The sequence below is a fragment of the Ornithorhynchus anatinus genome, chromosome 4 (genome assembly GCF_004115215.2).
Source record: "Ornithorhynchus anatinus isolate Pmale09 chromosome 4, mOrnAna1.pri.v4, whole genome shotgun sequence".
NCBI classification, from domain to species: Eukaryota; Metazoa; Chordata; class Mammalia; order Monotremata; family Ornithorhynchidae; genus Ornithorhynchus; species Ornithorhynchus anatinus.
In genome coordinates, this window is record NC_041731.1 from 53833447 (window position 1) to 53853639 (window position 20193).

A 20193-nucleotide genomic window follows, 5' to 3' on the forward strand; every position below is an offset into this window, starting at 1 on the left:
ACTGAACATTTTTATAGAAAAATGATCTGGGCAGCAGAGTGAAGTATGGATTGGAGTAGAGAGAGACAGGAGGCAAGGAGGTCAGCAAGGAAGCTTATGCAGTAGTTAAAGGAGGATAGGGTAAGTGCTTGGAGCAACTTGACAGTTTGGATGGTGAGGAGAAGGTGGATTTTAGCTATGTTGTGAATATTGAATAGACAGGATTTGGTGAATGGTTGAGTATGTGAGTTGGATGAGAGACATGAGTCGGATAATGCCAAGGTTATGGGGTTGTAAGACAGGGAGGACTGTGGTGCTGTCTACAGTGTTGGGAGAATAAAGGGGACGGCAGGGTTTGGGAAGGAAGATGACTTCTGTTTTGAACATGTTAAATTTGAGATGTCAAAGGGACATCCAAGAAGAAATGTCATGAAGGCAAGAAGATATATGAGTTTGTAGAGAAGAAGAGAGATTGGGGTTGGAGATGTGGATTTGGTAATTATCTTCCTAGAGATGGTAGTTAAAGCCAGTGGAGCAAATTAATTCTCCAAGGAGGTGAGTGGAAATGGAGAATAGAAGGGGCCCCAGAACTGAACCTTGAGGGACTTCTACAGTTAGAGGGTAGGAGGCAGAGGAGGAGCCCACAAAAGAGACTGAGAGTGAGCAGCTAGAGAGATAGGAGGAGAACCAGAAGAGGACAGTGTCAATGGAGAAGTTCGCAGAAGGAGGTGGTCCATAGCATGGGCAGCAGCTGAGAGGTCAAGGAGGATTAGGTTGGAGTAGAGGTCATAGGATTTGGCAAGAAGATCATTGGTGACCTTTGAGAGGACAGTTTTGGAGGAGTAATAGGGGTGGAAACCAGATTGGAGGGACTTAAGAAAATTAGAGGAGAGGACCTGAAGACAGTGGGTATTCAATCGTATTTATTGAGCGCTTACTGTTTGCAGAGAACTGTACTAAGCGCTTGGAATGTACAATGCGACAACAGAGACAATCCCTGCTCAACAATGGGAGTATAGACAACTCTCTCAAGGAGTTTGGAGACTAATGGTAAGAAGGAGATGGGGCAATAAATGGAGGGAGCCGTGGAGTAAAGGTTTTATAGGATAGGGGAGGCATGAGTGTGTTTGAAAGCAATGAGGAAAAGCATTGGAGATTGAACTGTTGAAGATGGCAGTCAGGGAAGGAAGAAAGAGGGGACAAGGGTTTTGATAAGGTGTGAAGAGATGGGGTGGTAGGCGTGGGTGGATGGGGTTAATTTTGACAGGAGGGGGTGCTTAATTGTGATACTGCTGAGAAGGATGGGACAGTTGAAGAAGGGGCGAGAGGAAAGGATTAGAGGGAGCAGGGGAAATTTTAGGGAGATCACACCCCTTGTTTTTTTAATTGTATGATAACTTAAATGTCCTATACAACTGCCGAAGGCAGTGGTCTTGGGAGTCGATAAGGATGGAGAAAGAGAGAAGCAGCGTGGCTAAATGGAAAGAGCACGGGCTTGGGAGTCAGAGGACATGGATTCTAGTCCTGGCTCTGCCACTTGTCTGCTGTGTGACCTTGGGCGAGTCACTTAGCTTCTCTGTGCCTCAGTTACCTTATCTGTAAAATGGGGATTAAGGCTGTGCACTCCATGTGGGACAACCTGATTACCTCATATCTACCCCAGTGCTTAGAACAGTGCTGGGCACATATTAAGCGCTTAATAAATACCTTAATTAATTAACATTGCCAATAAGAGGAGAAGGAAAATAATAATAATAACGTTGGTATTTGTTAAAGCAAATAAAGAAAAAGTTAAAGCAGGCCAGGGGATTTTTCAGATGGACGTGGTCGGCCTGCTATCTTACTTTCCACCAACAGGACTCTGCAGCTCGTGAACAGGAGTGAAGGAAGTAGCCAGTGGAGGGAATCCGGGCTGTGGGTTAGTGGTATTCATTCATTCATTCATTCATTCAATAGTATTTATTGAGCGCTTACTATGTGCAGAGCACTGTACTAAGCGCTTGGGATGAACAAGTCGGCAACAGATAGAGACAGTCCCTGCCGTTTGACGGGCTTACGGTCTGATCGGGGGAGACGGACAGACAAGAACAATGGCAATAAACAGAGTCAAGGGGAAGAACATCTCGTAAAAACAATGGCAACTAAATAGAATCAAGGCGATGTACAATTCATTAACAAAATAAATAGGGTAACGAAAATATATACAGTTGAGCGGACGAGTACAGTGCTGTGGGGATGGGAAGGGAGAGGTGGAGGAGCAGAGGGAAAAGGGGGAAATGAGCGTTTAGCTGCGGAGAGGTAAAGGGGGGGGTGGCAGAGGGAGTAGAGGGAGAAGAGGAGCTCAGTCTGGGAAGGCCTCTTGGAGGAGGTGAGTTTTAAGTAGGGTTTTGAAGAGGGAAAGAGAATCGGTTTGGCAGAGGTGAGGAGGGAGGGCGTTCCGGGACCGCGGGAGGACGTGACCCGGGGGTCGACGGCGGGATAGGTGAGACCGAGGGACGGTGAGAAGGTGGGCGGCAGAGGAGCGGAGCGTGCGGGGTGGGCGGTAGAAAGAGAGAAGGGAGGAGAGGTAGGAAGGGGCAAGGTGATGGAGAGCCTCGAAGCCTAGAGTGAGGAGTTTTTGTTTGGAGCGGAGGTTGATAGGCAACCACTGGAGTTGTTTAAGAAGGGGAGTGACATGCCCAGATCGTTTCTGCAGGAAGATGAGCCGGGGAGCGGAGTGAAGAATAGACCGGAGCGGGGCGAGAGAGGAGGAAGGGAGGTCAGAGAGAAGGCTGACACAGTAGTCTAGCCGGGATATAACAAGAGCCCATAACAGTAAGGTAGCCGTTTGGGTGGAGAGGAAAGGGCGGATCTTGGCGATATTGTAGAGGTGAAACCGGCAGGTCTTGGTAATAGTTAGGATGTGTGGGGTGAACGAGAGAGACGAGTCAAGGATGACACCGAGATTGCGGGTATGAGATTGGCGAAGGGATGGGGGGGCGAGTTGAGTTTGGCAGAGAGCATTTTGTGGATGGCATCAATTTGGTCATCAAGGGAAAGTATTGTGGGTATGGAGACTAAGCAAGACACGATGTCTTGAGAAAATTAGGATGGGTCAAAGGATCGGAGGTTTATGTGTGGGAACAGGACAGATTAACGGGGAGAGGGGTGTGGGAGAGAGGGCAGGTAAGGATGTTATGGTCAGTGGGATTTCAGAATTGGTGAGGGTAGACATTGTGCAATGACTAGAAATGGTGAGATTGAATGTGTGTCCAAGTCGAGTGGCCAAGGTAGGGTGGAGCAGGAGGTCAGTGGAGTTGAGGAGCAATAGGAAGTGAGCAGCGGAAGAGTTGTCAAGAACATCCACGTGGATATTGAAGCCCCCAGGCATCAGTGAAGTGATGGAGAAAGAGAGAAAGAATGTGTGAAAGGGATCAAAATGGTTCAGAAAGTTGGAGGTGGGGCCTGTGGAGGTGGGGGCGGGGGGAGCGATAGATGACCGTGACTGTAATTGGAGTGGGTGGTAAAGGCGGATGATATGGGGTTTGATGGAAGGGAAAGCGAGGGATGAGGGAGGTGGAATGGTGCGAAAGCGCATTGGGGAGTGAGAAGGAATCTCCTCTTCCCCCTTTCCCATTGAGTCTTGGGGAGTGGGAAAAGATGAGGCCCCCTCTAGAGAGGGAGGGGTTGGATAGAGGAAGATGAGGGAGGGGTTGGGGAGGAAGGATAAGAGACTGATTAGAAGGAGGGGATTGAGGAAACCATGGTGAGGCCAGAGAAAATTAAGGGTTATAGGTGAGGTTGTCAGCAACAGGTGACTGCTTAATCCTAATGCAGGTCCTTGGATTCTTAAGAGTTCAAGTGTAGACAGAGGGCTGGGGCTAGGTTGATTGGCAAAAAAAATCTGGGTCATCATCATCACCAGGGTGGCAGACAGCCACACCTGCTTAGTGTTCTCCATTGTGGATTCTGACAGGGAAATTGCAGCAAAGGCCATTTCTGGGCTGTTCCTAGCGAGATCTCTGGGTAATGTTCTAATGTAAGCAGTGGTTCCTATGTTAGATGCACTTAGAGGCAGTTTGCTCCTAGGAAAGAAAGCTTCCTCAAACATGAATTGGAAAGAAAAAGTGGATTTCCCACCTCTATAGGTGTATAGCTAATTTAATTGGGTAGGTCAATCAACCATATTTATTGAGTGCTTACTATGTGCAGAGGACTGTACTAAGCACTTGGGAGAGTACAGTGTAATAGACCTGGTAGCTATATTCCCTGCCCACAACGAACTTAAAGCCTAGAAGGGAAGACAGATATTAAACTAAACACCTCGCTGTCACCTACCATAAGGGCAGTGCAAAGTCGGCTAGTCACAAGAATTTGGAGACATTTCTTTTAGAGGCGGGAATTTGCTGGCTGTGTGGAACCTGTGGATTTGGGTTGTGGTTTTTAACCTCTGCAGTTGGTTTTAAATGGTCTTAAATTAATGGAAGGTGTTCAACAGCCTGGATAGAAAGCTAGTTATAATAATAATAATAATGTTGGTATTTGTTAAGCGCTTACTATGTGCCGAGCACTGTTCTAAGCTCTGGGGTAGACACAGGGGAATCAGGTTGTCCCACGTGGGGCTCACAGTCTTAATCCCCATTTTACAGATGAGGTAACTGAGGCACCGAGAAGTTAAGTGACTTGCCCAAAGTCACACAGCTGACAAGTGGCGTTATCAGAACTAATCGGGACTGAGGATTGTTCAGATAACCAAATCCCATTTGGTTCAGCTATCTCAAATTTGTTTTTCAGACAGACACATACCTAATTAGTCCTTAGTGTCGGCCCCTACCTCAGTTCAGAACTGGATGTTCAATTAACCACCTTTCTCAGGATATACTTTCTATGGAGAGGTGGGGGAGGGGTGTGTAGCATGGGGGCATCGGCTTTCTCAGAGGTCTGGGGTCGGGCCTCCCTTATCCTTTCCTATCTCCCTCTCTTCCTCTCACGTCCCCTTTTTTCATCTTTCCTCCCTTCCCAAAGATCCCTCAGAATAGCTCCCTCCTTCTTTCCCTTCCCCACCCTGGAAGCCAGACCTGACTCACCACCCTGGAGAGAGCATCAGGGAATGAGAGTATTGGGGAAGATTCCCCACCGAGGGGAGACAGCACGGGCTCCTGATACAACCTCCACCTCTTCAGATGTGGCAGCATGTACAGCCCAAACAGATCAGAGAAACAATAGCCCAATGTGCGTCACTGAATTCCTGTTCGGCTGGTTCAGCAGCTGACTCATGTAAGCTCCTTGAGGGTAGGAATCATCTACCTACTCTATTGTTGTACTCTGCTTAGTGCTCAGTACAGTTCTCTGCACGTAGTAAGTGCTCAATAAATGCTGTTGATGGATCAATTAAGATGTCCCAGAGTTCTCCCCGTAGGTGTTCCATCTCTGCTGTCAGCTAGGAAGTAGAATGGCAGAATCCGGACCTGAGGACACTCCTGTGTTGCCGTTGGCTAACGGTCTCCTGCCTCAGTACTCCATCCCTGCCTCAGTACTCCATAATGAGAGAGCCCAAACAATAATAATTATTATTATTATTATTATTATGGTATTTGTTAAGCCCTTACTGTGTGTCAAGCATTGTTGTTCTTAGTGCTGAAATGGATGCGTTTAGTCACTCTGTCCAATGTGTCCCTCTCACACATGGGCTCACAGTCTAAATAGGGGGAAAGACAGATATTGATTCTCCAGTTTACACATAAGGAAACTGAAGCACAGAGAAGTTAAGTGACTTGCCCAAGGTCACAGAGCAGGCAATTGGCAGAGCCAGGATTAGAACCCAGGTCCTCTGCCCCCCCAGAGTGCTCTTTCCACTAGGCCAAACTGCAGCCCAAAGTAAGATGTTCTCCTTTCCAGGGAGACAGCGGGGCAGACTGCTCAAAAGTGGCACTGTATGACCAGGTGTACGAGAAGCGGCCCTCAGTGAGCTATGCCCCAGGAACCGTGTACCCCCCCCGGAGGTGTATGAGAAGTGGCCCTCGGTGAGCCACAGCCTGGGGTCTCCCCTGCCCCCAGAGGCGTACGATAGGCGGCCATCGGTGATCTATGGCCCTCCACGGTCTCGATATGCCTACATGGCTTCAGCCCCACCTGGCTCCTTCTACCAGGAGGATGTGCCCCAGTACTTCTTCAGGTGGACCTCCCCTCCTGGTTTGGTCCATATCCTTCAGGGGCTGGTGATCCTGCTGTGTGTGACCATCTTTGCCTGCGTGGCCTCGACCCTGGCATGGGACTACAACTACGGAGGCCTGATGGAGGCCTGAAGTTAATTAACAGATAGTTTTATCGACAGAAGAAAAGCAACCAGTTTAAAAAAAAAAAATGGAGTGACTACTATTCTTTTTCCCTTCCAGATTGCAGATTTCGGTTTGTCGAAATGGCGTATGGTGTCCCAGTCCCAGTCAAGGATCAGCAAATCTGTGCCCGAGGGAGGGACCATCATCTACATGCCCCCGGAGGACTATGAGCCCAGCCAGAAGTCACGAGCCAGTGTCAAATATGACATATACAGGTGCGGCAGAAGATCTGTTTGCTCCCCGTTGAGTGGCCTTAAATCGAGATTAGTCAAATCAACTTGAAAACTGGAGACATGGAATGTTAAAGTCAGGCATGGTGCAAAGGGCTGTCATCAGTCTGACACATTGCCACCAACAACGAGCTAACAGTCTAGAGCTGAGAGACAGACATTAATATAAATGGAGTAAATGAATGAATAAATGACAGATATATCCAGATATATCTGGATGTGCTTTGGAAATGGGAGGGAGGATGAATGAAGCAGCAAGTAAGAGCGGCACAGAGGGAGTAGGAGGATTTAGTCAGGGAAGGCTTCTTGGAGGAGTTGTGCCTTCAATAAGGTTTTGAAGTGGGAGAGAGCAATTATCTGTCTGATATGATGAGGGAGGGCATTCCAGGCCAGAGGTAGGATGTGGGCAAGAGGTCAGCAGCAAAGATGAAATCAAGGTAAAGGTAGAAGGTTAGCACTAGAGGAATGAAGTGTGCAGGCTGGGTTGTATGTAGTAGGAGAATAGCGAGATGAGGTGGGGGGGGCAAGGTAATTAAGTGCTTTAAAACCAATAGTGAGGAGTTTTTGTTTGCTACAGAGGTGGGTGGGCAAACATTGAAATTTCTTGTGGAGTGGGGAAAGATGGTCTCAACGTTTTTGAAGAAAAATGACTCGGGCAGTAGAATGGAATATGGAGTGGCGTGGGGAGAGACAGGAGCAGGGAGGTCAGCGAGAAGGCTGATAGAATAATCAAGACGGGCTAGGATAGGTGCTTGCATTAATGTGGTAGTGGTTTGGACGGAGATGAAGTGTGGATTTTGGCGATGCTGTGAAGGTAGAACTGACAGGATCTAGTGATGGCGTGAATATGTGGGTGGAACAAGAGAGAGGAGTCAAGGATAATGCCAAGGCTATGGGCTTGTGAGCCAGGAAGGATGGTGGTGCCATCAACAGTGATGGGAAAGTGATGGGGAGGACAGAGTTTAAGTGGGAAGGTAAGTTCAGTTTTAGCCGTATTACGTTTGCGGTGACAGGAGGACATCCAAGTAGAGATGTCTTGAAGGTCAGAGGAAATGCACTTGGGAAAGTATAACATAACAGAGTCGGTAGACACATTCCCTGCTCACAGTGAGCTTACAGTCTAGAGAAGCAGTGTGGCTTAGTAATAATAGTATTTGTCAAGCACTTATTAATAGAAAGATCACAGGCTTGGGAGTCAGAGGACATGGGTTCTAATCTTGGCTTCACCACTTGTCTGCTGTGTGACCTTGGGCAAGCCAGTTAACTTCTCTGTGCCTCAGTTACCTCATCTGTAAAATGGGGATTAAGACTGATCCCCATGTGGGACAACCTGATTGTATCTACCCTGATTGTGTCTAACTTGTATCTACCTCAGCTCTTACAACACTGCTTGGCACATAGTAAGCCCTAACATATACCATAGTAATAATAATTATTATTAGAGGAGGAGACAGACATTACAATCAAAAAATGGATATGTACATAAGTACTGGGGGTCAGAGAAGGGGTGAATAAAGGGTACAAATCCAAGTGCAAGGGCAACCCAGAAGAGAGTGGGGAAGAGGAAAGGAAGGCCTCATTAGGGAAGGCCTCTTGGAAGAGATGTGCCTTTAATAAGGCTTTGAAGGTGGAGAGAGTGATCATCTGTCAGTTATGAGCAGGGAAGGTGTTCCAGGCCAAAGGCAAGCTATGAGTGAGAAGTCAGCAATGAGATAGAAGAGATAAAATGTGTGGGCTCTGACAGCCCACTCATTTTGCAGTGTGCCAGTTTAATGTTACAGAAATAGTTTACCAGATTTAACAATAAGAAATAGTGTGGCCCAATGGATAGAGCATGGGTCTGGAAATCAGAAAGACCTGGGTTCTAATCCCAGTTCCACCTCTTGTCTGCTGTGTGACCTTGGGCAAGGCACATAACTTCTCTGTGATTCAGTTACCTCATCTGTAAAATGGGGATTAAGACTGTGAGCCCCATGTGGGACATGGACTGTGTCCATCTTGACTACCTTGTATCTACCCCCACACTTAGTACTGTGCCTGGAACATATTACATGCCTAACAAACACCATTAAAAAAAAAACCCAAAATTCTCAGTGTAAGGTTAGACATAAATTGTTAAAGCCTTCCTTCTGTCTCTCCATGTTTTCAGTTGTCCTTTTCTAGCTGTTTAGTTACCCTACTCTCATTCATCTCCATCCATCTCAAAAGAGGAAACCTCAAATTAGAACATGTCACCTTCATTACTTTTGGAATGGAGTATTTTAATTCCATCTCTCTACCAAGAATGCTGACCAGCAGTGGCCCAAACGGGAACTTTCACACCAGCTCCTACAGAGTCTGAAAATGAGACCCAAAAATGATTTGCTTGCCAGTCTCTTCACTACCATTGTGAGTCCACTGGGCGGGCTCTCCTCAAGGGAGTAACATCTGGACTGAGCCTGCAAGACCCCCTGAAATCAAGATCTTGAGGTGTAGACTAGCCTAGCAGAAAGATCACGGGCTTGGGAGTCAAAGGACATGGGTTCTAAACCCTCCTCAGTCCCTTGTCTCCTGTATGATCTCAGGAAAGTCACTTAACTTCTATGTGCCTCAGTCCCCTGATCTGCAAAATAATTCAGTACTTGTTCTTCCTCCTACTTTGTGAGCCCCATGTGGGACTTGCTTATCCTGTATCTACCCAAGTGCTTAGTACAGTGCTTGGCACAGAGTAAGCACGTAACAAATACCACAGATTATAATTATTATTTGGAGAGGGTTCAGTTCTAGGCCCTTCATGGGAGTCAGCTGCCATGTCCAATAGCCTAGTTTGGTTCAAGTCTCAGCATCATGGCCACATCATGGCCACCTTGGACCTTGGAACATGAATCAGACTCTCCTCCTCTTCCTCTCTTCTCCCCTTTTCTGGGGGCTCGGAATTGACCTGTTTGTGAACCTGAGGCACCTTGAGTAATGACCTGTCAGGTCAAAATCTTGGAAGCCTCCTTGCTGCAGGCACGGATTCACCTCCCCCTCTCCTGAAAGGCCTCTGCCAGATCCAGCTCCGCCATCCAACTAATCGCACCGCAGTCCAGGCCTGGGGCAGGCCCCTTGTCCCTACCTACTGGTAGGGAAATAACCAAGTAGTTCCTCCTCAAAGCCAGGCATCCTTCTCATCAGGGCCACATCTGACAGGAGAAGACCCTTTAGGCCAAGTCTTAGGCCAGGTCAGTTCTTACCTCAACCCAAAAGGTTCAGCTAGAACCACAACAGTGGTCAAACCGCAGCAAGCCCAAAGCCGTTCAGTAAATCAATCTGGCTCACCATAGCCCTTCTTGCCTCTAAGGACGGCTACCATGGTTGTTTCTTAAATGCAGGATATTTTAGTTTATTGTGCACATTGTTTTCATCCAGTTCTTTTCTACTTTGAACAGCTATGCGATTATTACTTGGGAAGTGTTGTCAAGAAAGCTGCCCTTCGAAGGTAAGTGTTCTCTGCCTTTAAGAAGGTAATGGGTTTTTTTTATTAAAAGAAAATACAATTTGGATGTAATTATTAGGTTTTGTTTTAACTTTTTTTAATTGAGTAAAAGTGGAGTGTTAATTAAAAAAAATGATTTTCACAGCAGGAGCCAATGTATGCCAATGTACAATGTAAATGAGCCCCTTGTGGGACAACCTGATTGCCCTATATCTACCCCAGCGCTTAGAACAGTGCTCTGCACATAGTAAGTGCTTAACAAATATCAACATTATTATTATTATCATTATTATTATTATTATTAAACCAAGAAATAGGGAAGCAGAGTGGTGGAATGAGCATGGAGATCTGGGTTTACAACCTTAAAATAAGGTGGAAAGTGACTGGTAATGGACGCAGAAGGACAAAGTGCAATACGAATACAAAATCAACCTAAAAGATGAGGACAGGGATAAATACAAGCACCAAAGTACTGTGGCTAGAAGATCAGAATTTCACAGTTCTCAAGGCTTAAATTTCAACAGTTTCAGCATGGTGCCTGCCCAGTGCTCTACCATGCAATCACTCAGTGGTATTTATTCAGCACTTACTATGTGCACTGCACTGTAAAAACATTTGAGGGAGCAGAGCACTTTAGGGTACATTCTGGGGAGGTGGCATATGGCTGCTGCCGCTCCCTCCACTTATCTGTTGGGTGACCTTGGGCAAGTTATTTCACTTTTCTGTGCCTCAGTTACCTCATCTGTAAAATGGGGATTAACAGTGTGAGCCCCACGTGGGACAACCTGATTACCTTGTATCTACCCCAGCGATTAGAACAGTGCTTGGCAAACTGTAAGCACTTAAATACAATAATAATAATTCATTCATTCAGTTGTATTTATTGAACACTTACTGTGTCCAGAGCAATGTACTAAGTGCTTGGAAAGTACAGTTTGGCAACAGATAGAGACAATCCCTACCCAACAGTGGGCTCACAGTCTAGATGGGGGAGACAGACAACAAAACAAAACAAGTAGGCATAAATACTGTCAAAATGGTGATAATAATGGAGTGAGACAGGTTGGGAAGGAGGATGCAGGCTGGGCAATGGTGGGCACGGTGCAGGAGGCCAGTTGAGGGGCTCGGGCAACTTTGTGTGCAGAGCACTGTACCAAGCGCTTGGGAGAGTACAATATAACAATGAACAGACACATTCCCTGTCCGCAACAGGGTTACAGTCTAGAGGGGATCCAGTGGTTTGGGGGAACCAAGGGGTATGTTGCCCCTGCTTCTGTCTCTTCTGTCGAGATGGAACAAGGTAGCGAAGGCATAAATGACATAATTAAAGTGGAGATACTTAGGAAGAATAAAGGCCCTGTACCAAAAACATGGCATCGTTAATACTGCCCCATCCCCATTGAGGGAACAACGAGCAAGGTATTGGGAGAATGTGATGGTGACAGTGGTGTGGGACACTCTGTAGCCCCTTATTTCCCTCTCCTTGGGCTGACCTGCCCCCACAAGAACACTATGTGGTTCAGCATTAGAGGGATAAGGTGGTAGGGTGACGGAAAAGAAGAGGAAGAAGGGGTGGGCCGAGTTGGTTGGGGTCAGAAGGGCAAAACACCAGCACATGGAGAGTGAGGATTAGAAAAGGGGCAGGTGGGTGTCTGTGTCTGGGGGATGATGGGGACGGTGAGTATGCATCAGAAACGGCCGAGTCTTAGCTAAAGGATCTTGGGCCAAAAAGACCCAATCTGATCATGTTTAACTCAAATTTTTAAAGAAATGATTTAGGAAATAGAAATCAGGGAAAATTTGGATAATCAATCAGTGGAATTAAGCGCTTACTATGTGCAGAGCACTGTACTAAGCACTTGGGAGAGTACAGTATAACAGAATTAGCAGACATGTTCCCTGCCCATAACAAGTTTACCATCTAGAGAACGACGCAGACATTAATATGAATCAATTAGCAATTTATAATGTAATATAAAGATATGGACATAAGACATGGACATCATAGGTTGGCGGTGGGGCAAATATTAAATGTCCAAAGGTCACCAAGTGCATGGACAATGCAGAGGAGGAGAACGAGCCGAGGACAAGAGGGCTTAATCCGGGAGGGGGATGATTGGGGATAACTTATGAAATGATAATGTATGAAAAATGCACTCTATACTGTAAAAACCGCGATTGTTGTGATGTCTCATTTACAGATAGCTAACCTTGAACTGTAATCTGCTCCACATGCTTAGAGAGAAAAATGTTCAAAAGTGTTTCCTAACTGGCCCATATTTTACTGGACCTTTCAGTTCAAAACGAGTGTTTCTGGGAATGCCAATAAACATTTGACATTTGACCATTTCACAAAACTGACTTCCACCGTGTGTATTTATGGAGTGTCAGTCAATCAGTCAGTAATATTCATTTAAGCAATCTGTGCTGAATAGTGTATACTATGTACTTGAAGAGTTTAGTAGATTTAGGAGACATGATCCCTTCCCTTGAGGAGCTTACAATATGGGGTCAGACACAAGAACGTTTAAAGATATGTACATCACTAAGTGCGGTGGAGTTTGGGGAAGGTAGCATAAAATGTATGTGTATGTGGTGGTTCTTTTCAATAACTGCTGCTCAGAGTTGGGCATCCAGAACAGCTGGCCAATTCTCTTTGTCATTGAGCAAAGGGATTTGCAGAAAGGAGTGGAGAAGGGGAAACAGAAAATTCTCCTCTCCACCCTCAGAAATCATCAATAGTAGTTTTTGAACACTTATGTGCAGAGCACTGTACCAAGTGCTTGGGAGAATACAGTACAATCGAGTCCGTTCCCTGCCCTCGGTGAGCTTTCAGTCCAGAGATCACCTCTCCTGATACAGAGGAGGAAGCTCAAAAAAATCCTCAGGAAGACATTTCCAGCAGTCTCTGTATTGGATGTAAAGATTCTTAATAACGTTCTTAACTTTTAGATTGTTCCTATTTGGTGGTATATTTTAGTTATATTTAATATCTTTTGGGCAAAATAAATTCCTAATCATTGTGCGATGTCTATTTTGACAGAAGTTGTCAACCCTTTGCAGATTATGTTTAGTGTGTCACAAGGAAATCGACCGGACACAAGTACAGAAAGTCTGCCTCTTGATATTCCACACCGAGCTCTTATGATCTCTCTAATGGAGAGTGGATGGGCACAAAATCCAGACGAAAGGCCATCTTTCTTAAGTGAGTTTTAAAATGTTATCTCGCTCATTAGTGTCATTCCTTGAATACTTTTACGCTAAAAGGTAATAGGTACATTTGGTTGCCTGCTCCAAAGTTTTCTGACACTTCACTTTTGTCATCCCAGATTACACCTGTTTGGCAGTTTTTGTCTAAATTACAGTGACTCTTGAAACCTGCTGCACTGAATTTTAAAAGCAGGTAGGATCTTAATGGCTGTCCAGTAATCACTCAGTTGCATTCAGTAGGTGCCTACTCTGCACAGAACACTGTACTAAGGATTTGGGAGAGTAGGTGGAATTGAGAGACATGATTCCGGCCCTCAAGAAGGTTGCAGTCTAGATGGGAGAGTCTTGTCTTAAGCCGTCGGGTCATCTCTGGCCCATAGCAATGCCATGTACACATCTCTCCCAGAATGCCACACCTCCATCTGTAATCGTTTTGGTGGTGGATCCATAGAGTTTTCTTGGTAAAAACATAAAAGTGGTTTACCATTGCCTCCTTCCACAAAGTAAACTTGAGTCTTCACCCCCGACTCTCTCCCATGCCACTGCTACCCAGCACAGGTGAGTTTTGACTTGTAGCAGATTGCCTTCCACTCACTAGCCACTGCCCAAGATAGGAATGGAATGGATATGCCTCTGCTTGACTCTCCCTCTTGTAGTTGAGACTGGTAAAGTACTGGAAACTCTTCAGATGTAACCCTGAGAGGGGAGTTGGGGGAGACAGGCAGTAAATAAAAGAAAACAGCAGAGTGAGAGTGAGGTAAAATAAGTGCTTCAGGGGTAAGGGGTTTTGAGGGGAAATGAGTATCCAAGTGTCTAGATGACTTTTAGGGCCTGAGGAGAAATAGTGTGATGAGGAGCAAAATTAATCAGAGAATATCTCCTGGAGAAGATGGGCTTTCAGAAGGGCTTTTGAAGCTGGGGAGAGGTGTGCTGTGCCAGATGTGTAAAAGAAAAACATTCCAAACAGGGAGGAGGGCATGAACAAGAGGTCAGCGATGAGATAGATGAAATCGAAGATATTAATGAGATAGACAGCAAGGAGTGAAGTGTCTCAACTGGGGTGTAGTCAAGGAGCAACAAGGATAAGTAGGGAGGAAAGCTGCCTTGAATCCAAGCAACTCTTGGAACTGTCTAGTAGAAAAGATCCCTTTTAATATTGAAAGATACAAGAATTGGTAGCCTTCATCGATCAACTGTTTTGTGTTTGAAAAAAAAATATTATGGTATGGAGCTGTGCATATATGATCAAGGAGAGCAGCAGCGTGGGCTAGTGAATAGAGCAGGACCTGCGTTCTAATCCCAACTCCAGCTCTTGTCTGCTGTGTGATCAATCAGTCATATTTATTGAACGCTTACTGTGTGCGGGGCACTGTACTCACGCTTGCGAGAGTACAACACAGCAATATGACAGACATTCCCTGACCATGACAAGTTTACTGTCTAGAGGGGTAGACATACATCAATATGAATAAATTATGAATATGTACATAAGTGCTGTGAGGTTGGGGTTGGGTGGTGATAGAGGGAGTAAGTCGGTGATGCAGACGGGAGTGGGAAAAGAGGAAATAAGGGCTTTGTCAGGAAAGGCCTCTTGGAGGAGCTATCCCCTTCAATAAGGCTTAGAAGGTGGGGAGAGTAATTGTCAGCTATGAAAACGGACGACATTACAGACCAGAGGCAGCACGTGGGTGAGAGGTTGACCGTGAGAGATGCAAGATTGAGGTACAGTAAGTAGGTAAGCATTAAAGGAGTGAAATGGGCAGGCTGGGTTGTAGTAGGAGAGTAGTGAAGTGAGGTAGGTTGGGGGCAAAGGGATTTAATGCTTTAAAGCCAATGGTAAGGAGTTTCTGTATGATGCGGAGGTGGATGGACAATCACTGGTGCTTCTTGAGCAGTGGAGAAATGTGGACCAAACATTTTTATAGAAAAATGATCCTGTTAATAATAATAATAATAATATTGGTATTTGTTAAGCGCTTACTATGTGCAGAGCACTGTTGTAAGCGCTGGGATAGATACAGGGTAATCAGATTGTCCCCCGTGAGGCTCACAGTCTTAATCCCCATTTTACAGATGAGGTAACTGAGGCACAGAGAAGTGAAGTGGCTTGCCAACAGTCACACAGCTGACAAGTGGCAGAGCTGGGAATCGAACCCATGACCTCTGACTCCCAAGCCCGTGCTCTTTCCACTAAGCCACGCTGCTTCCCAAAAAAATAGTCTTAGTATTTGTTAAACACTTACTATGTGCAGAGCACTGTTCTAAGTGCTGGGGTAGATACAGGGTGATCAGGTTGTCCCACGTGGGGCTCACAGTTTTAATCCCCATTTTACAGTTGAGGTAACTGAGGCACAGAGCAGATTGAAGTATGCACTGGAGTGGGGAGGGACAGGAGGCCGGGAGGTCAGCAAGGAGGCTGCTACAGCAATCAAGGAGGGACAGGATAAGTGATTGTATTAACATGGTAGCAGTTTGGATGGAGAGGAAGGATGGATTTTCGCAGTGTTGTGAAGGTTGAACCGAAGGATTTAGTGATAGATTGAATATGTGGGTTGAATGAGCGAGAGGAGATACAGAGAATGTCAAGGTTATGGGCTTGTGAGATAAGAAGGATGGTGGTGCTATCTTCAGTTATGGGAAAGTCAGGGGAAGGAGAGGGTTTGTGTGGGAAGATAAGGAGTTCTGTTTTGTACAGGTTAAGTTTGAGGTGAAAACAGGACATCCAACTAGAGATGTCTTGAAGACAGACGGAAATGCAGGACTGCAGAGAGGAAGAGAGATCAGGGCTGGAGATGTAGATTGGGTGATCATCCACATAGAGATGGGAGTGGATGAGTTTTCCATGGGAGTAGGTGTAGATGGAAAATAGAAGAGGACCCAGAACTGAACCTTGAGGGAAGTTAGGGGCGTGGAAGGCAGAGGAGGAGTCCACAGAAGAGACTGAGAATGAGCCTCCAGAGAGATAGGAGGTAAGAAACCTTGGGCAAGTCTCTTAAGTTTTCTCTCAAGTTTTCTGTGTCTCAGTTCCTTCATCTATAAAGTGGGGATTAAGACTGTGAACCCATGTGGGAAATGGACTTTGTCCAACCTAACTAGCTTATATCTACCCCAGTGCTTAGTACAGTGTCTGACACAGAGTAAGCACGTAACAAGTACCAAAAAAAGAAAAAGAAAGAAAACAAATCTCTCTGCTTTTTTGTTGAAATGGAGATTCAGACGTGGCTTTCTGACTTTTCCTTTTTCCCCTTTGCCTTATGTTACTCAGTAATGATGCCTTGAGGTTTCCAATAACACAGGGGTTCCTTTTTTGCAAAATCCCTGGTTAGGAGAAATTTTCATTGTAGAATTTAGCCCATGTCCATGACTGGCAAACGCTCCCAACATTTTCTTCCACTATATCCAGAGTCGTGGATTGTCAGAAGACCATTTCCTAATTCTACTGCCACATCCCAGCCCAGAGGTGTGGTGAAAATACACCTTCTCGCAGAACTGCATATAAATTAGGCCCTTTGCCAAGGCCAGTGATTTGTTCATTTTACAAAGAAACTATGTAGTGCATAGTATCAGCGTATGTGGGAATGCACTGATTCATTCACTGTTACCCTGATACATTCACCTGGTGGTCTGAAAGAGAACTCCCAAAGAACTTAGGTTACTACCGGGTAGAAATTTTCAGCACTGGGAAGAATTGGTCTCATTACCTTTTCATCTACATACCATTTGTAAGATTTGTGAAACAAAGATGTCAGGGACCAATTATAGATGGTCAAACTGGTTCTGTAACTAGGATTGGCTACTAGTGGTATTTATCTAGTTTGACTCACCACCTATTCTTAAAAATATACTGTTGCCTATTTTAGGTCTCATGATCTGGCTGTTGCTAAACTCTCGGGATAAATGCTTTAGGTCAATGTCTGTTGTGATTTTAATACCACTAGATGTTATCTATAACTCCTAATCTTTTAGCTACTTTTCAAAAAGTGTAAGAAATAAATCCACATGGCAGTGCAGTGTTTTCTCCCTGTGATAACTCCTCCTCCTCGCCTAATGATCTAATTAATTTTAAAGGAACCATGAAGATCTGTCATATGTCTATTATTAGCAATTGAATTTGACGGTCTGGAGAATACTGGGACAGAAAAGAAGCAGAGACTAAGAAGTGTGGAGGGGGGGTGGAAAAACAAGGTTGGAGTTATCAAAGGAGGACAGTACAAAAAGAAAAAAAAGCTTGAATATGAAACTGGGGAGCTAATGTCAGTTCTCTCCCTCCCATTTTTTTCTCTCCCTCATTCTTTCTCTTCCCCCCTTCTTCCTCTTCCTCATTCTCTCTCCCCGTTCTCTCTCAGTTCTGTCTCCCTCATTATCTCCCTCATTATCCCTCCCTGTTCTTTCTCTCCCCTCATTTTTCCTCTTCCCCATTCTCTCTCTTCGTGTTCTCTCTCTCACATGTTCTCAATCTCTCCCTATTTTCTCTCTCCCAGTTCTGTCTCCCCGTTCCCTGGCTCAGCTGTTCTTACTCCCCTTCTCTCTTCTTGCCCATTCCTTCTTTCCCTACATTTTCCATCTCTCTTCCCCATGTTGTATGTCTCTCTTTACCTCTCTCTCTCTCCCCTCACATTCTGGAGTAAAGGCATCCTTGAGTCCTATTTCCAATTTTTAAAAGAGAGACTTAAGTGAACTCCCTCTGAGGCCACATAAAATCAAATATCTAACTCATTTAAGGTTACAAATGTTTTTATACATTAGCTGTATCATCATTAACTAACTAGAAATTGCATTTTCTTATATAGAATGTTTAATAGAACTTGAGCCAGTTCTGAGAACATATGAAGAAATTAACTTTCTAGAAGCTGTTCTTCAACTGAAGAAAACCAAGGTAAATGGGATTTGAAAAATGCAAGTTGACAATAATTGCAATGGTAATCTGCTGAACAAAACATTTTCTCTCTGGGATTTTCTTTTCTCACTTCCCAGTTTTTCTGTGAATAAGAGCTAAACTTCTTCTGTGTCTTTTTTCCTGTGGTCCCCTGTGATGTAGCACTGAGGAGGAGGGGGGGTCAGAGGGAGGGGGAACTAAGCCATTAATCAATCAATGATATTTATTGAGCACTTACTTGATTCTATTTAGTTGCCATTGTTTTTATGAGATGTTCTTCCCCTTGACGCTGTTTAGTGCCATTGTTCTTGTCTGTCCGTCTCCCCCGATTAGACTGTGAGCCCGTCAAACGGCAGGGACTGTCTCTATCTGTTGCCGACTTGTTCATCCCAAGCGCTTAGTACAGTGCTCTGCACATAGTAAGCGCTCAATAAATACTATTGAATGAATGAATGAATGAGTGCAGAGCACTGTATTCAGTGCTTGGAGAGAATACAGTACAACAGAATTTGACACTTTCCCTGCCTACAACGACCTTATAATGTAGAAGGGGAGACAGACGTTACTATAAATAATTTTAAAAATATAATTTAAAGATAGGTACAAAAGTGCTGTGGGGTTGAGGGTGGGTTAAATATCAAATGCCCAAAAGTCACAGATCCAAGTGTATAAATGACACAGAAGAGAGAGGGAGCAGGGGAAAAGAGGACTTAACTGGGGAAGGCCTCTTGGAGATGTGACCTTTAGCTTTCCCTCCACAGCCTCTTGGGCAAGGAGGGAAGTCAGAGCCAAATAATAATAATAATGGCATTTATTAAGCGCTTTCTATGTGCCAAATACTGTTCTAAGCGCTGCGGGGGGTACAAGATAATCAGGTTGTCCCACGTGGGGCTCACAGTCTTAATCCCCAATTTACCAATGAAGGTAACCGGAAGCACAGAGACGTTAAGTGACTTGCCCGAGGTCACATAGCTGATAAGTGGTGGAGGTGGAATTAGAACCCCACTAATTTAGAACTCTGACTCCCCAGCCCAGACTTTTGCCTCTGAGCCGCGCTGCTTCTCTAATAACCCTTCCCCTTGGATCTTGAAAGGAGCTGAAGTGGAGCTAAGATGGGGGTCCATTTTTTAATCAGGAAGGCCATGCATCCATAGACAACTCATTCAATTGTATTTATTGAGCACTTACTGTGGGCAAAGCACTGTACTAAACACGGTACTAGAGCTAACTCCAGAACTGGATGGGGACTGGGGTTTCCCTCACCTCCTGCTTTGCTCCAGACAGAGCTCCTCTCATCTCAGGCCAAAGCAGGCCACCTTGGAAGCTGGGTAGGGAGGTCCACCTCGCCCCAGGCCCACAGGCTCTAGGGGTGGAGCTTCTGCTGGAGCTCCAGGTTAGCCTCCTTCTAGCCCATCAGGATCTGGCACTGGGCCAGTCAAGATTTTTCAGCCTCCCTCCACATAGCTCCAGGTCCAGATGGAGACTTTGTGAGCCATCTCTGCCTGATTGGGCAGGGAGGACGACCCCTAGGAGCCTCACCTCCTCCAAAGCTCTGCTCTGAGCTTGCCCCAACGCTCAAAGTGAAAGGGCAATACCCAGAGGGTGAGACCCCAGGAGCTTTCTCACTTATCCTTAGGAATAAGTCATGGGACCCAGGGGAGCGGAGGGTCAGAAAGGAGGCCGAGAGAAAACTGATGGTTAAGAAAAATGGTGGGTGGTCATAAGAGGGAGAAAGGGCCTAAGGTGGGCGTTTGCAGAAGGTGTTGCAAAGAAAAAAACCTTGGTTAGCATTTTCTTCCAGCAGTGGCACTTCACAGCCTAAATTTGAGATCTAAGCCATTACTGTAAAAAGGATGTGTGAACGTGGCCCTGGCCAGACAAAAATGACCAAATGCTAAAAGGGAAGTGGCAAGGGCGTGAGCCAAAATGGAATTAACCCTTTTAAGAAATGTCATTTTTAAATTCCCCAGTTTATTTTCGTTGTCGTGATTTAGAAGGGAGGTACAGAGAAGATTAAGCAATCACTTGTTGCATAGTGAGGGGTGGGGAAGGATCTGAAGCACCCCCAAAGAGGTGGGTTGAGCTTATCATCCCAGATCAGGCCTGGGCAAGGATCCTCCGGCC

General features: G+C 45.4%; 1 protein-coding gene and 1 non-coding gene across 2 annotated transcripts in view; one reads left to right on the plus strand and one right to left on the minus strand.

The window, feature by feature from the left end:
- The window catches only part of RIPK2 (receptor interacting serine/threonine kinase 2), a 57409-nt gene that overhangs the window by 26216 nt on the left and 11000 nt on the right, over positions 1–20193 (plus strand). The window contains exons 4-7 of the mRNA XM_029063883.2: positions 6354–6511; positions 9937–9986; positions 13027–13188; positions 17984–18069. Coding sequence (XP_028919716.1) covers positions 6354–6511; positions 9937–9986; positions 13027–13188; positions 17984–18069 — 456 coding nt within the window. The remainder of the gene's footprint in view (positions 1–6353; positions 6512–9936; positions 9987–13026; positions 13189–17983; positions 18070–20193) is intronic.
- On the minus strand, positions 13762–13899 carry LOC114811730. Its single transcript, XR_003759426.1, has one exon. It is a non-coding gene; the product is annotated as a small nucleolar RNA SNORA7 (small nucleolar RNA).